General features: G+C 38.9%; 1 protein-coding gene across 1 annotated transcript in view; it reads left to right on the top strand.

Annotated features, from left to right (window-relative positions):
* cadm1a (cell adhesion molecule 1a) overlaps window positions 1-17553 on the top strand; it is a 450697-nt gene that overhangs the window by 345721 nt on the left and 87423 nt on the right. The window contains exons 4-5 of the mRNA XM_053331275.1: window positions 14849-15001; window positions 15641-15778. Of these exons, the coding sequence (XP_053187250.1) occupies window positions 14849-15001; window positions 15641-15778 (291 nt within the window). The remainder of the gene's footprint in view (window positions 1-14848; window positions 15002-15640; window positions 15779-17553) is intronic.

The raw sequence follows: 17553 nt of genomic DNA on the forward strand, positions 1-17553 counted from the left end.
TATTGCTTAGTTTGGTTTATATGGGGACTGGTAAAACTGAAAGAATGTATAGAAAATGAAATGAAAGCATAAAAGTAAGGTTAAAGTTTAATTTGTAAATTCCCATGCTTTGTAGTGTTTTATTTAATACTATAAGACCTCCGTCTGGCACATTATGCTGTAACATTATCCTACATGGTGAATATAATTAGCTCCCCAGATGTTATGGCACCTCAAATACCCCTAAAACAGTGTGTTTCTATATGTTTTTGACCTCTTTCTTGAGCAAAAACATACTATTTATGCTCCCATGACTTTTTGTTGTTTTTATTTCTACTTTCTAACCCGCCAGTTCCTCCAATACCCCCGATGAGATGAGTGTCAGGCCCTCCTCCACACTCACCACCAAGTCTTTAGTTATATTTACGGCCTTACAAAACACACCCCCTACATACAATACAAGGGCACACTCACAGAGACTCCTCATACGTATGCTAAACTGAGCTCGCTATTTATCTGCTGTTGTGCCGAGCCACAGTGAGCCGACTCCCACAAGCCGGCTGTCAAGGGCAAGGTGTTCTTTGACGGGAAGCTCCTTGATCTCATGTGATCCCTCCCAGGCAACTTTGCTGCAGCTGCACTGCTTCATTATGACATGGCCTCCACCAAGCTGCCTCAAAACAACACTGCCCCCTTCAAAATATCACATCTGCCATCTTCGTCTGAAATCCACAGCGGTGGATTATGTTTGTGTGTGTGTGTGTGTGTGTGTGTGTGTATGAGAGATGGAGAGCAGGAGAGAGTAAGGATGGGAGAGAGAGAGAGGGAGGAAAGGAGTGCTTTGAAAATTGGCTGTAGTTACATGCAGAGTAACCCGACGTGGTCACTGATTAGTAACCTTACTGCAACACTTCATGTCCAACCAAAGCAGTTCTGATCCACTCTTCAGTTCTGTTCTCAGGAGGAATGTGTTGCACTGCATTTTTATGCATCTTCACAGCAATGCTCCAGATGCTGAAAAACTTCAGTCAATAAGGACTATTGGAGCTATTTAGTTATGCAGATTCATTAAAATTAGTAACTTTTAAGAGAGGAGAGAATAAGAACATCTCTATTTTTTAGTTCCTAATATGGGTCAATATCAAAGGACATCAGAGCATACATTTCCAACTCAAAAGTGTCTTTCAAATTCAAATGCCCACATCTTTCAAACTCCTTGACTCACAGCTAGGGCATGTAGCTTTTTACTCTACAGCTTCTACAAGGATTGTAGTGATCTCTTTTGGGAGGTGGTCTCATGTTCCCCAAACCAAGATGACTTTATCAGGGGATATTTTCCCAGACTTGGCAAAGCTCCTCCAGAGCCAGAGAAGATATAATACAACTGTATTCGCAGGCTGACTAGTACTCTCCACTCTGACTAGTAAAGTGATGTCTAAAGTTGGAGGAGTGATCCTTAAGGTTTTGCTGTAGTCCAGCTCGATGCAGCTTTAATATCCTCCAGTCCCCTGCACTGCCTTCAATAAACACAATATTCCTCTCAACATATTTTCCAGCAGCAAATCAGTGTGAGAATACTGGTTCACCATGTTCATGTTATTGTCTTATTGTCAGTAACTATACACACAGATGGTGATGTTTCCACAACATAATAAAACAAATTAATACTGTTGTGCTCCATTCAGGTGAACATTCATCTGATACACTGGAGCTCAAACTGCCACATTTCTGAGCAACATATTATACAATGTTGTTCTTTAATTTAAGAAACAATTCTTTCAATACCAATATTGTCTGAGATTTAGCAACTTTTGCATTCAGGCAGGGAGTTCTGGTCCTCTGAAATGAGGCCAACACGGAAGTAACTTAGAACTGCATTCTATCAAAAGGCCACCAGGGGGCGACCGTTTTGGTGTCAAAAGGACTTCCGTCTCTATACAAGTCAATGGAGAATTCACCAACTTCTCACTTGATTTCTAACCTCAGTAAACGTTTTCAAAATGTGTTTATGGTCTCAATCGCTAGTTTAAAGCCTTCTTCAATGCAGTATGATGTTCATTTGGGACATTTTGGCCTCCCCGATTTTATATTTGACGATAAAGCAGGGTATGCATTAGGGTGTGGCTATGTCGTGATTGACAGGTTGATTGCCCAATGTTCTCGGGATCCAGCCCTCGCAACCTATCGCAACCTCCCCACTCCGCCCATGACCCCGCCTCATGCCCATATAAGTAGAATCTGTGTTTTTATTTTTCCCAGCATGCACCTGAAAATTTCAAGATGGCGCTGCCCATATTCGAAACTATTGGTTTCCGAGGAGCAGTCCACAAACCAATGGGTGACGTCACGGATGTTACGTCCATTTCTTTTTTACAGTCTATGTTTACATTACATTACACAAATTATATTAATATCAATATATAATATCAATTAGTTATTATAAGCAGAACATACAGTGTTATATATGACTTAAGTCTTGACCTTCCTCCTAATTGTTAATAACTGGAAGGCTCATCATTAGCATTATGAGACTTCTATCATCTAACCCTAAACCTAACCCAACTTTTCATTTGAAGCTAATGTTAAATATTTAGGTTGATCAAATTGAATGCATTTAAAATTTAATTAATTTCTGGGCACATTAAACAGCTTGCATTAAACCTCTAACATTGACTTTATGTATGCAAAACTGTTTTCCCTTGTAGCATGAATAAGGCTGATGAATAAAGATGTAGAAGCATCTATTTATACTGCAGCCTTTATTCCAAATAATGTACAATCTCTCGCCTAATAATATTATAAAGCTCAATTAGTGAAACACTAGATGCAATTTAACATTTTAGCCAAGAGCTTTTTTTTGGTTTCTTGATAGCTTTGTTTACCCTCTTATTCTTTTTCAACATACTTACTGTGTACATGACAACAAAGGCACACACTTCTGATATCACTTACTAAAATCAAAGATGGTATTTTCTTCAAACACCCTAAATGGTCTCTTGTGTAAAAAGCTAAGAGGAACACTTGAGGACTGGTATTCAAACGCTGCCCTCGTTCTCCTGTGGAGGACGGGAAGGGTTGCAGCTTCTTTAGCAGTAGGTGATCTGTCCACTGAAGGTCAGCGGGGTTCAGACTAAAAGGCTTCATGTGAAAACAGCTTAATGAGGCAGCTTGAGTAGCAAGAGGAAAATAAAATAAAATATTCCCTTATGAAGGATATGATTGGATTGTGCAAAGAGACATAATTTGACCTGATTATTGTTTTAATTAATTGATATTGCAAGAAAATACAATTGTCATTAAGTCTACTGTGATCAGATATTAACTTCTATTTAAAACAAATTGAGTCATGTGGGGTCCATAATTTACAAAACCAAGCCGTTGAAAATGAAAATGAATGAGTAATGGAGCTTCCACTTCCCGGGTCAAATTGACTGTTTTGACTGCTCCTTCTTTCCTCCCTTCGTTCTTTGTGTCCTTCCTTCTTTCCTTCCTCTCTCTTTCTTCCCTTCCTTCTTTTCTTCCTCCATCCCCCTTTCTTCCTTCCTTCTGTCCTTCCTTCCTTCCCTTCCTTCTTTCCTCCCTCCCCCCTTCTCGCTTTCTTTCCTCTCCCCTCCCTTCCTCCCTTCCTTCTTTCCTCTGTCCTTCTTTCCTTCCTCTTTTCCTTTCTCCCTCCCTCCCTCCTATACCTTCCTTCCTTCCTTCATTCCTTTCCTCCCTCATTTCCTTCCTTCCTTCCTTCCCTCCTTTCCTTCCTTCCACCTTTCCTTTCTTCTTCCTTCCTCCCTTCCTGCCTTCCTTCCTCCCTTCCTTCCTCCCTTTCCTTCCTCCCTTCCTTCCTTCCTTTACTCGAGGACAACAGGAGGGTTAAGTCTACTGTGATCAGTGATATTAACTTCTATTTAAAACAAATTGAGTCATGTGGGGTCCATAATTTACAAAACCAAGCCGTTGAAAATGAAAATGAATGAGTAATGGAGCTTCTGCATTGTTTTTGTTGCACAAACATGAGCAGACAGCAGTGTCTTGGCTCATGTCCTTGATGATCAAAAATGCTGTCAAAGCCACATGATAAAATATCACACTCACCGCCTTACTGACATGTCAGCACTCATAGCAAAGATATTTTTTTTGGCTCTTTCTGAATCAAAAACTGATCTGTTTTTACTTGTGACCAGGATCTTTAACAAGAAGTAACTGTTGGATCATCTTCAAACTTGAAAGAGGGCTAGCATGTTAATGTCAAGTTGAAACAGCAGGAAGGAGTCCAACTGGAACAACTTGGCTGATATACACGAGTCTTTCAAGTCGCCCTTGCTTGGTATTTTCAAGCAGCCAACTTATTGTGCATTAAATTTTAAATTTTAGAAGCATTTTATTGGATTTACAGCTGGAGGTGAAGTGATTTATGCCTCTTGGGGGTCAGAACTCACTCAAAGCAACAGAGCCCTGATACATCATCGTCTTATCATGTTATTATGGCAAACATGTTGCCAAGTGGTTTCCTATCTAGACATCCAGCAGACAGAGAAGAGAAGAGGAGTGTAGGCATTGCTGTGAAGTTTTCTGGCCACCTGACAAACGCTAGTCCAACTTTCACACTCATTTTTGCTCCAGTTCCATCCTGCCAATTACTAAAAAAAAATAAATAAATCTGGCTCTTTGCTGCAAAATGTTTGACTTTTTGTTTGCTTTGACTTCTTCCTGTTTGGTACCGAGGAGATTGCATAGACTCAGCTTATCTCATCTTTTCTGCTGAAAACAGTATTACTAAAACTAAATAGAGGCTACAAACTTCATGTATAATAATGTTTAAGTCTTTTTATTATGATAATATTAAAATACAGTTGAATTGAGTTTTAATGTTGAATGATTGTTTCAGACATCCACAAAAAAGTGTGTTGTTAACCACCCTGCCAAATTTGAATGATTAAAAAAATCGCTAAATATATGAAATTAGGCTTCAAAGTTGTGTAAAACTCAGCCTCTTTCTCTGCTCCCAAACGCTGTGGGCGTGGTGTCACCTGTCAATCAAAGTCACCACCTCTACCATAAACATGGACGCTACGTCTGAGAGCTTTCTGACGCTAGCTCAGCGGCTAGCTCAGATGCTGGCTTGGCGGCTAACTCAGCAAACTGGCTAACTGTAGACTGTAGTAGTAGTAATGTGTGCTGAATGTATTTATACCTCTACAGCAGCAGGGGCGGGTTTATGCTAATCACTAAATCCTGAACACAGAAATCTTGAAACACAGTTTGTGAAGCCTAGCTCCACAATTCAAATCTAAATGGTTGAAATGCTTTTTACACCTTTTTTAGAAATACATTTATGACCTATTTAATGAGTTTAGAAGAAAATGTTTGAATTCACTTTACACGGTCTTTAAGTAATTTATGTAAAGGGCAATTATTTTAATTCATTAGTAAAACTAATTTAGTTTGGATTACATTAGATTTAAATATGATCCCCATGGGAAAGAATTAGTAAAGTTGTTCTAATAGTAGTTAAAAGTAATTCTCTATTGAATAATTATAACAATAATGATAATAATAGTAGCAATAAGAATAAAAATAATAATAATAATAATAATAATACTGAGGGCAACATGAGAGCAGAATCCAAAGCACTCCCATATTTTGGTGGTGACTGGAGCAATTTGGAAACCTGGACTTCTACCTAGAGTGGGGAGGAGGTTGGTTGTAAGAATGTAATTACCCCCGCCCCACCCTATCTCACCCACTCTGACACTCAATAATAAAACTTTGATGTGCTCCTCTCAAAAAGTAGCGGCAGCCACTAATCACAATTGATTGCAGCCACTTAGGCGAGCTGCACTCATCATCTCCTGCTCTCTCTGGATGGCAGTCATCTTCGGCTGGGGCTGGAGGAAAAACTATTCAAATGAAATGCAGAGAGAAAATGAAGGTGAATCAAGAGAGAGGGGGAAAAGAAAATCTCACATGAATTAAAATCATGTAGTCAGTGGAGGTGAAAAATGGGGGAGGAAAGCCATTAAAAGATGCATTGATTCATCTTTTTCTAATGTTTTGTTTTAAATTTATTTTCATCTCAATTTTCATCCACTCTAATTTTACCTTTACTGTCACTACATTTCAATGCAGTGATCACAGCAGCCTGATGGATGATAGCTTGTGTTTGCACAACCAGTTCCCAGACTCATAACCAGCCTTTTCCAATTTTTTCTTCATTTGAATGTAATTTTTTGGCCAGGCAAGGCGGATCCGCTGCCGTGAGTGAGTGTGTGTGTGTGTGTGTGGGCGAATGAGAGGCTTTGTAAAGCACTTTGTCCTGCTCAGGTAGTGCAAGTGCTATGTATACGCCATCCATTTAGTATTTAAAATTATAAGTGCTGACTGCTACTATGAGATGGGACATGATCTTAAGAGGGTTAGATTCAAACATGAAAGGATAGGTTTGTGTTTTTTTGAATCCATCTTAATAAAATCTTCACTGAAATTGTTGCGGTATGTACATTGAAAGCGTTATTGGTTTCTATAATCATCCCTCTATACCAGCCAAAAAGCACCTACACCATAAACGATAGGGAACAAAATACACAAAATGCATCCAAAAGTTTAGCCAAAGCTTATATAATGCTGTCAGTCAACTCGATATATATGGGCAGTCACTGCAGGTTTGTTGCCAACGTGTGGCTACATGGATGTATCCCTCCTGAGCTGTGTCTCAGCAATGAAACACCAGGGAAAAGACAATAAGGGCATTTTACATTACAAAGACTGTCATTTTGGAAGCTGATTTCCAAATATCCTTTAACTGTGCACACAGCTTTAAATCCACATATTTAGTGTACTGCTCTCATTTTGCACAGTAGGGATTTTATTTTGAAGTCCAAACTTTGCTTCAAAGATGGGGAAAAATTAAACATTTGAACAGGTGGTTAGGTGACCCAGCAGAGGGGGCTCTTAAAATTAGCTTGACCTTTTGCTTGTGTTTGACTATCAGTACAATCAGCTGATACATAAAAAATTGAGGACACTAGTGAGCAAAAGCAGTGCTCATCAGATAATCATGATACCAAAGCATCTGAGAAACACTGTGTGGAAATATTATAGGAGCAACGTAGTAAATTGTCGTTATATATTTCTAATATAAAGCTGTTTGCCAACTATTTAGAAAATCACAGCAAATGATATCTGACACAGTAGAGTATACCGGTCGTGTTCAAATTAAGTCAAACAAATTACTTGTTGGTTCAAATCAGTTGAAGCTTGACTTTTTCAAAATGGTGACAGCCTTATGTTGCACTATACTGTACACAACCCCTGCACTCAGTGTTAAACTCAACTGGCCCTTTGTGTTGTTTGGTGTTTCACATTTACAGTTTTATACCCCAAAATGATGCATAGTGTTCTCACAGCACACATAGTAGGGTTCATTAACCTTCACGTCGTCTTTCCGGGTCAAATTGACCCCGTCTGATTTGACTGTTCCTTCCTTCCTTCCTTCCTTCCTTCCTTCCTTCCTTCCTTCCTTCCTTCCTCACTTCTTTCCTTCCTTCCTTCCTCTCTTTCCTCCCTCCTTCTCTTTCCTTCCTCTCTTTCCTCCCTTCCTTTCTTCCTTCCTTCCTCCCTCCCTCCCCATTACCTTCCTTATTTCCTCTGTCCTTCTTTCCTTCCTTCCTCCCTCCTTTCCTTCCTTCTTCCTCCCTTCCATCCTTCCATCCTTCCTTCCTTGACTCGAGTTAAAGCAAGTGTGCTGTTTGCCTGCAGTAATCAGCATGACCACTGACACTCATTAGTGTTATTATTTTTCCAAATATACTGAAATACCAGCATGCACAGTATAATTGATTCATTGCACTTAGAAACTTGAATAAGACAAATATAGAACATATCCAGAGAAGGAAGTTACACTTTCACTTTGTCAGCTTACCTTGCAAAGTCCCCTTGGCTGTAGTTTAGGACAGCTCTACTGTATTGTCTTATCAGTCCCTTTAAATTTGCTTCATCACCATCTGCTGTAAAATCCTGACAGATCAGATAATTTACAGCCTTTCAGAGTCTGGACAGTCTTCTCTTATCCAATGGCTTAACTATCAATTACCTTTGTCAGGCATCTGTGATGTCCTTCTCATGCTATCCGATATGATAGAACAAGAGAGAGAAGAAGAACGGGGCAAAAAGAGCAAGAAACTAAAGGTCACCCTCTATTTTTGTTCAAAGTAGACAGTGAAGTGTGAAGTGTGTATTGTAGTACGCTGTGACGCAACAATAAAAGAACTGTCTGCAGTGATGCCTGGCTTTTTTTTTCTTTTTCTGATGTGTACCACTGTGATCGACCCTGTTGTGTAAACCAGACTTTTCTTTATTATCTGTCCTTGTATCTCTTTGTGCCCCACAGTGTTGTTGTTGTCCCAAACCTTGCACATGGGGAAATGTGTCCTTGTCAGACTGCTACAATGCCCATGTGTTCCTTTTCAATGTGTATTAGCAAGTACTTGTTTATTCAGCCCCATGCTTAAACCACTATGCCTTATTTAGAAGTGATAGCTAAGGAGATTATATGAGAAATCTTTGAGAAATGCTGTAGTCAAATGGATTACACGCGATTGGCAAAGGATTTCTCAAATTGTTGACTTACCAAATATTTCATTTCATTCAAATGAACAATGGGAGTTTCCCAATGCAAAGTATGAGTTATGTAAAGGAGGTAATATTCCTTAGATATATATTGTTTCTGTTTGTAAGATATTTAAAAGTAATTACATTATTACAGTAAGATTTAAATCATTTTCTGTCAGATTGGCTAAAGGAACAGGTTCTTGGACCCAGATGCAGGTTTCTGGTTGATTATTTTGTTACCTATTTTTTCAAGAACTACTGTTATTTGGACAGAAATCATATCTGAATGGAGAAAAACAACACAGAAGGTCATAATGTCAGTTGCAAATGACTGACAAACGCCATCTAGTGGCTGTAGTCATTTTTACACCGAGCAGTGCCGCAGTTGATATAGTGTAAATGTCAAGAAATTCAAATTCAGAGGAGGAAAAGGGGTGGATGAAAGCAATTTTTAAAAGATACTATGATCTTCACCTAATTTTAACCCCATGATTATTGTTGTAGCCGTAAAGTCGATGATTAGGAGCGGGGACATTATTTTATACAGTAGCTAGCTAGATACCAAGCTACATCCATGCATAGCACTACAAAATGATAAAGTTGACTCACTTGTACAGGTTGTTGCAATTTGACTTAAAGAACTCTCCCATCTGCATATCTTTGATTGACATAAAAAAACATGAAGATAATCACTCAAAGCAACAGCTGATGCACCTTCTGTGTCAAGTGAAAATTTAAGTTGGCAGGACGTCACTCAATCGTCTTGTTCAAAACAAAAGTGTAAAAAGCTTAGAGAAGCATTTAAAACTTTCTTATAATGCCACTCAGACAGGATTTTTACAAACGGAGTCATTTTCCTTAAAGACAAGACCAGTCAGTCCTAAAGTGATCCCATCATCTGTAGAGCCACCAATCATTTGTCCTTGACACAGAAAAACATCTTCAATCTAGATACACTGCCAAAACAACAAAGAAGCTCCACTCTAAGTAAAAGTACAGTCAAAAGGTGATTGACGAACTGCAGCCTTAATGTGACAGTTATAGTTTGTAAATCATTTCCTCAATTGACCTTCACAGTTGCATCCCATCTCGTCTTTTAAGTTGAGCTGGATTGCACAGATTTACTTTTGGAGTCATCAAACCTCAAATTCTCAAATTCACTCAACAACTTTTCCAAAAACAGGAACATGTGAAACTAGATGGAACATAACAGGAATCTCAGGTTGCTCTAAAGGTGAAAAGAAAAGGTTTGGGTTATTCAATTGTGCCAAATCTGGTTCACTTACTATATTTCTGTCAGATGTCAGAGTATTTTTTGCTGATGGCTTCAGTTTAAATCCACAAATTGTTAGTAATTTTCCCACTTCTATCCATGCCCTCTGTGAATATCTAATTGATGCAGTCCAGCATTTTAGAGATTACCTACTGCAGCAGCCACTTACGCTGGAACAGAGCCTGTTTCTCCTTTAATAACAGGAAAAAACACAGTTTCCACTATACTAGCTACATTGGATTGTAGAGATATCCTCTGTGCACTCTGCTGCCACTGCCCTTAAACCATCACACAGCGTTTATCACAGTGCCCTTCGATCATTAATCTCCATCATAACGGTACAAATAAAGTATTTCCCCCTCCACAGAGGCTCGGTCTATAAAAACAGGTTATATGCTTTCTGCAGCGCATCTTCATAATGCAGCATTGGCATGTTTGAATCTGAGAACATTTAAATTAATTAAATCATTAGGATTAGAGGCTGACCTCTCATTTTAATAAGGGCTAACAAGTCTTTTGAATGAGCCACACTAATTAGGGGTATATTATTCATGTGCCACAATAAGGGCTTCATTGTGCTTAGACAAAAGAAACTAATAGCTGTGCTAATGGAAACCAGCCATTTAGGGTTTTTTTTTTTTTTTTTTTTTTTTGGTGGTGAATGTGAGGATCTTGTATGAGGAAGAAATTTGCATTTGCATGAAAAATAGCCGTGTTGTCTCTACTGCATTTTCAGACATTTGTTCTAGCTTTTCCTGGTTTGTTTTCACTTCCTCTGAGCTTCATTTTTCAAGAACAGACCTTTCAGGCAGGATGAACGGCAGCATCATATCTCATGTACTGTACAGAGCACCCACATCATGACCTTTTTTTCCTTTTTTTTTCTCGCTTCTTTTCTCTTCAGCATACAGTAGATGTATGTTGAAATTGAATTTTTAGATGTAGATTTCCCCCCCCCCCTCTTACATTTCTCCCCTTAATGTGGTGTCGAAAGGGCTCATCACCAGTCAGCCTTATGGTATCACTTAAAATGCTTCTGATGTTCTTGTTTAATGATGCATAAAATCAATTGTGGTGATTAGTATTCTTGCTTCTCCCTAGCAACCCCCCCCCCACCACCTCTTCCTCCTCCTCCTCTTTTCCTCTGACTCAATCACTCTCTCCATGTATATCTCTTGACATTTGAGGCAGATACTGTATGGCTCGTACAGCGGCATCGTCTTCCTCCTGTTCATCATCTGTGAAATACTTGGTGGTGGTGGTGGTGGTGGTGGGGGGTTCTGTCTATTTATGTCTGTTTTGAGGTGTTCTGTGTCAGGAGTCTCCACATTTTAATGCTTTAGACTTTGAGCAAAAAAAAAAAAAAAAACAAGAGCCAGAGGATGAGCACACAGATCTATACTGAGAGAGAGCGCATAGTGCAAAGAGCTCGGGAGTTTGTGTCAATCAGAGCAGAATTTATCAGAGCATCGAATGGGGGTATGTAGACAGGTAGGCTTTCATCTTGACCACATGTTGTCATTCTACATTACTGATGATAGAGTATGCTCAGGCTGGTGGGCAAACAAGGTTGGGCAAGATGAAAGTGGCTACAGATGAGGAAGAGAGACAGGATTTATGGATTTGTCCTCAATTCCTCTGTAGGCCAACTAAAGGACAGCCAAGGGTAATCCTCTTTTAATACAAGCCATGTTGTAAGCGTGTGCGGTATTACTCTACCATGTCCATCGGATGTTATCAGCATCTGAATTGTGTCCTCTGTGCCTACATTTTCTCTCCTTTGTTTTCGGTTGCTGCATACTGTTACATCACTTTGCTTTGTGATTGATTGGAGACTAATTAGATTGCAGGGGTTTTTTTTTCTCTATCCGAAAAGTTTTTCTTCTTTTTTTTTTTTAGATATGCTTGAAGTCACTCAAAGCAAAACTGACCTGTGGGCATCTTTGTCCATAAAACCTGTAGAATTGATTTTTTTCTTTGTCTGTGTGTGTGTGTGTGTTTGTGTGTTTGTGTTTGTGTTTGTGTGTGTGTGTGTGTGTGTGTGTGTGTCAGAGAAACCATGGCTGCTAAATGACTCTTGGGTTTGTGCTTAATGGCTTTGTGTGAAACTATTACAACTACAATTAAAGACAATGATGAGCCATTATCGTTGTATATTATATTATGAATTATCTCAAGCAACAGTAATAAAATGAATTTGTTATTTATATGCATCATAATGAATGGCTCTACTGTGGATAAAAACATATTAAGACACAGAAACAGGCTCCATAGCACAATAAAATACAAAAAGAAGGAGAAAAAAATAAATACATGAAGAAAAAACCCAAAAAAAACCCAAAAGGCAATCCTCAATGATCACACTGTGATTCAGGCTAGAACGCTTTGTTGGTTCCACTTTGTAGACAAGAACCTGATGCAACTCAGTTCAGGGTTGGTTAAAGCTGAAATACTCTCAGTTAACCTGTATGTATGTCTATATATAACATGGAGGCTTTAAGCAGCAGCCTCATACTGTTATTATGAGCCACCACATTGAGTCTCCACATGCTTCCTTATCTGTGGACAACTTTGATACTATCTGTAAATGTCCTTATCAACTGCTAGATCACCTGTTTTGTTATGGCCCAAATACTCAGCCTCATTACACACTTCAGGAAATACTAATTTTCTATCTTTTCCTTCCTCTGACTATCATAATATTATGATTATTTGTATTATACTTGATGTTAAAATCTATATCTATATTGTGAGGATACCGTCAATAACTGATGACCAGCACTACATGCACAGAAAATCACTAAATCATCTGCGAACATAAGGTGGTTAATGAGAGAATTAACTGCATTGACAGATCGTCCATATAGACGCTAAAAGGAAAAGGAGACAAAATACCACCTTGTCGAACTCCATTATTCACATGGAATTAAAAAGATACAGAGTTTCCCAATTTAATTTGCATCGTCTGATGAGCACACCAGAAAAACAAGATCCTATCTGGGAGCCTCTCTGATATAATTCATCAAATAGGTTTTCATGGTTTACACAGAGGCATCAATAAAAGACATTGCAATTGTGGAATTTTGCCTATTGTGTTTATATAAAATCTCATATTAAGCAAAGACAAACCATATCGGTGACATATTTATATTTAAAACTGGTTCGCAACAGTGCTGACCTAAATTAGGACATAAATTATCCTGCAGTTTTCTTGGTTACTCCTCAATATAATCTGTATCATTTTCACACAGATTAACTGGAGAATCACTGTGTACCTGGCATGACTAGCAACAGCCAACATATATTAGTGCAGTCTGTGTAAAGTAAGAATAAATATGTGTTCTCAGTTTGACATACCACAGAAAAGTGTGTTGTTAACCACCCTGCCAAATTTGAATGATTAAAAAAATCGCCAAATATATGAAATTAGGCTTCAAAGTTGTGGAAAAACTCAGCCTTTTTCTCTGCTACCAAACGCTGTGGGCGTGGCCGCAGAGTCCGCTGAAGCCCCGCCCCCTACCGAGTGTCACCTGTCAATCAAAGTCACCACCTCTACCAGAAACATGGATGCTACGTTTGAGAGCTTTCTGCTGCAAACTCTGCTGCTAGCTCGGCGGCTAACTCAGCTAACTGGCTAACTGTAGACTATAATAATAATAGTGTGCGCTGAATGTATTTATACCTCTACAGCAGCTGTTTAGTTTACCTGCTAAAAACAGATACATTGATCATATATTTGGTGATATATTGTTTCCTGCTGATCTCATTGGATAGTCTTGATTACTAATAAGAAAAAGAATCTGTCAAAAATGTAAAATATTTGATGGATTTTCTGCTTTTCTTTGTTTTATGTGAAAGTAAACAGAATATATATTTACATTGGACAAAACAAGCAACTTCCTGATAGAGGAAATTGTGATGACATTTAATCAGACTGAATAATTAATCAGGAGAATCATTAGCTGATAAATCAGTAATGAAATCAATAGTTAGTTGCAGCCCCCTCCCTTTTTGCTTTATGGATCAAACCTTAAAGGAAACCTGCAGCTCAATGCAACTCTGCTTTTATTTTCTCTCCATAGTAATTGCTGAGATCATGGAAAGCAACATTAAAACAAATTGGTCCAGAGTGGCAATACACACTAGGAGAGAGAGAGACAGTTATGTAAGTGTTCATTTTCCAATAGGTCAAATCTGAGCTCTGCGGGTGGGATTAAGTAAAGAAGCATCATTGTCCTTTGCCAAACAGCTACATCCATTAAAAAAGAATTGCAACAGAAAGATTAGATGAACACAGCAGTAGAAGTTGTTCGCAGTCGACTTACAGAAATGACAACCTCTACATTTTGGACTTTTATCATGGTGAAAAATGTTAACTACTTCCTGCAGCAGTGACCGCAGCTTCCATATGTCGACTGAAAATGATGTAGGCGGAGTAGATACACCACTTACGACTGATTACCCCAAACCAAACAGAAATTGGCTAACATGAACACAATGTCAAGATGAATAAATAAGGTGAAAAGAGAGATCACTATTCAGGCATGAATGTTAGACGAGGAGTGGATGACTGAAGAGGAATTGGAGTGGTTAAAAAAAAATGTTTGTTGATGTCTGTTCTCCAGATTTAGATTAAAAATAATCCAAATAACAATGAAAAAGAAGAAGTAGAGCTAAAGATGGTTACTGTGACTGCCTGGCAGATCATGGAAAAAGGCCCAAGGAAAATGAAGTCAGCTGATGTATTAATGTTTAATTTGTCTAATTACATTATGGGCTGCTAAAATAACAAAAGGGATAAAAAAAAGGGCTCCAAATCCTACATGATTCATCAAATGCATCAAACACAAACTATCATTATTATCCAACAGCACACAAAGGTTAACTACTATGTATAGATTTAATTACTTACTGTTATTATATGCATATATGTAAGTCCAGTGTGTATAAATATGCCACAAATGATAAACAGCGCTTTGTGTTTTTCTCTTCCAGCACTAAAAGATGCTCGCTTCCAGCTGGTGAACTTCTCAGACAACGAGCTGCGGGTGTCACTGTCTAATGTCTCGCTGTCAGACGAGGGTCGATATGTTTGCCAGCTCTACACAGACCCCCCGCAGGAAGCCTACGCTGACATCACCGTGCTAAGTACAACAACAAAACACACACACACACAAATACATATACACACAAACACTCCATGTTATTGATAGCAGACAGGTAAAGGCTTTTAATAAACATTTAGACTGTGGAAAACAGCACACACATATGTTGAGCAACATGGTTGAGACGCAGTATAAGTGCAAGGGAGCAGCTAAAGTGATGCTTAATTTGGAACAGGAAATTTCATTAGCTATGGTTCAGTAATGTTAAACTGTGTTACTGTAATAACTGCAATTAATTTGAGTTTTAATGTTTTTTTTTCCATATTTGCTTGTTTCTTGTTTCATTTTTTTATATATTTACATATTATATGGACATAATCAGTATGCCTGTTGCATATTTGTTAAATATAGTCAAGCTTACTTGTTAATTTAATAAATAAGTAACAAATGTGAATATGTTATCAACACATTTCTGCTAGTTAACTGCGAACAGATGTTTCTGAAATGTCCATTGTTAGCATATTGTACTAATTAACATATCTAATTAACATAATACGTTTGAAGATATCAGTTTTCCATCCGTATCGCCTGTGTCCACTCTGTTGTCTACATCAGCTTGTAATATTGAGGATGTAGAAATGAACAATGTGTTTTACAGAGTTGTATTTGTGTCCTGTTGTAGTTCCCCCAGGCAACCCCATCATCGAGGCCCGGGATGAGATCCTGAGTGAGGGTAACGAGACAGAGATGACCTGCACTGCTATGAGCAGTAAGCCTGCTGCCACCATCAAATGGATGAAGGGAGATAAGGAGCTCCCAGGTAGGTCTCTTAACACAATAAGGCACTTTTGTAGGACCGAATATCTGAGTGAAAGTTCAGAGAGTTGAATCAGAGAGAAGGGGAGATGAAAGACATGAAACTCTGGCATAAATCCCACCTTGTATGCTTTTAACTATTCTGATAGACCTGATAACCTGATAGATCCTTTCTCCGTGAACTTTAGAACGACACTAATAATATTGACTTGTGGTTGGGAAAAAACAACCAAATCTTCTGTGCTTTTTTGTCGATCATCACAACCTGCAGACTTTGTCACGTCATTAATTATTGTATATACTATGTTAGTCAACAGGGAATAAAATTAATTCCAAGAGAAAGGTATTTTATTTATTATTTGTGTTTGAGTTTTCATTGTAGTTTAAGTACAGGTGTGTACATTGTCCCTTCAGGTGCTTTTGCATGCTCATACATTGTTTAAACCTTTATGCCATGGTTATAAATGAACCGTTTCTTGGTCTAGCTTCTCTCTTCCATAACTGGCTCTCTGTGTTTAATACTTGCATCAGTGCTGTTGTTTTTTAAATGGAGCTGTGCTGCGACTTCAAATAGTTTCCATTAAAGCAATGTGGATATGGACTGGTGGCCAGAGCCTGTTGGCACCATGACAACTTTCATGCCTTCATCAAAGGTAGCAGAGCTTTAGAAGTCTGAGCAAAGCTCAGGGGTGAACAGGCCCCCTGCCAGGCAGATCCACCTCAGAACCCAGACAGCAAGCTTTGTAAAGACTTTGAAACAAAGGTCCTAATCAGAAGCTGTGTAGAAGGCCCTGAGCAGCTTCACCTCTATACTGCAGCACATTAAACCCTTAGTGGTCAGCTCAAAAACTGAGAATACTGAAATGTGCCAAGGTCAAAGCACACTGTTGGCTTTCTACTAGCAGTTAACATCACAAGAAAATTGACTGTTGACTTTCAGCAATGCTGTGTTTCTGCTGACCAGCGTTATACTGAGAGGTATTAGCAATGCTTAGTCTGTACATATTGAATAGCTTAAAGGTAGTGTTCCTCTGGTCACTGATTTCACTGAAGTACCTTAATGTCATAGATTTCTCCAATGTTAGTGGTTATTGATTGAACCAAGAACTAGTGGCTACAAGAACGAGTGCCTCCCTCTTACCCAATGACAAGACAAAAAAAGAAACCAAGTTTAAGACAAACAACTTTTGAATACATTAGCATGCATTTCACCAATACGGATTTTCTGATTTATTTTAGTTCAATTGCCTTTTTTTTCAAGATATATACTATGCAGGATTTTCTACAGACTATCTGACTCTGCCCTCTGTCTGTATTTTCTTGTTTTTTTAGTATTCTGCTGTGTTCAGGACACTTCTAGGTGTCAGCCTTTAGGCAGTGGGAGTGTAGCCCCCAGCCAAAAACCAGTGTGCAGGGTGTGAGGTCAGGACTCGTAGCGTAGCAACTAGGTTACATGGTTGTCTCCGTCTCTCTCCTCCCCTCTGCTCTGCTCTGCTCTCTGTTCTCTGCCTCATGGATGTATAAAGAGCAGCAGGTCTGTGTGTCTGCTTGACCGAGGGCGGGCGAGGCTGAGCTACACACACGCAGAGCAGAGAGGCCACAGCGGACAGGATGAAGCTCTACTACCACACTAAATCTGGCAATGCAGCACTTTCACACAGGGTTGTGAAGATGTAACATAACCGCCCTGAAACAAACACAAAATAATGCTCTATTTATTTAATTCACAGATCTCTAGTTCACTTGACCACCGCTACTCTCTCTCTTGCCCGGTCATGA

The sequence above is a fragment of the Scomber japonicus genome, chromosome 13, assembly GCF_027409825.1.
Source record: "Scomber japonicus isolate fScoJap1 chromosome 13, fScoJap1.pri, whole genome shotgun sequence".
In the NCBI taxonomy this organism is placed as follows: domain Eukaryota; kingdom Metazoa; phylum Chordata; class Actinopteri; order Scombriformes; family Scombridae; genus Scomber; species Scomber japonicus.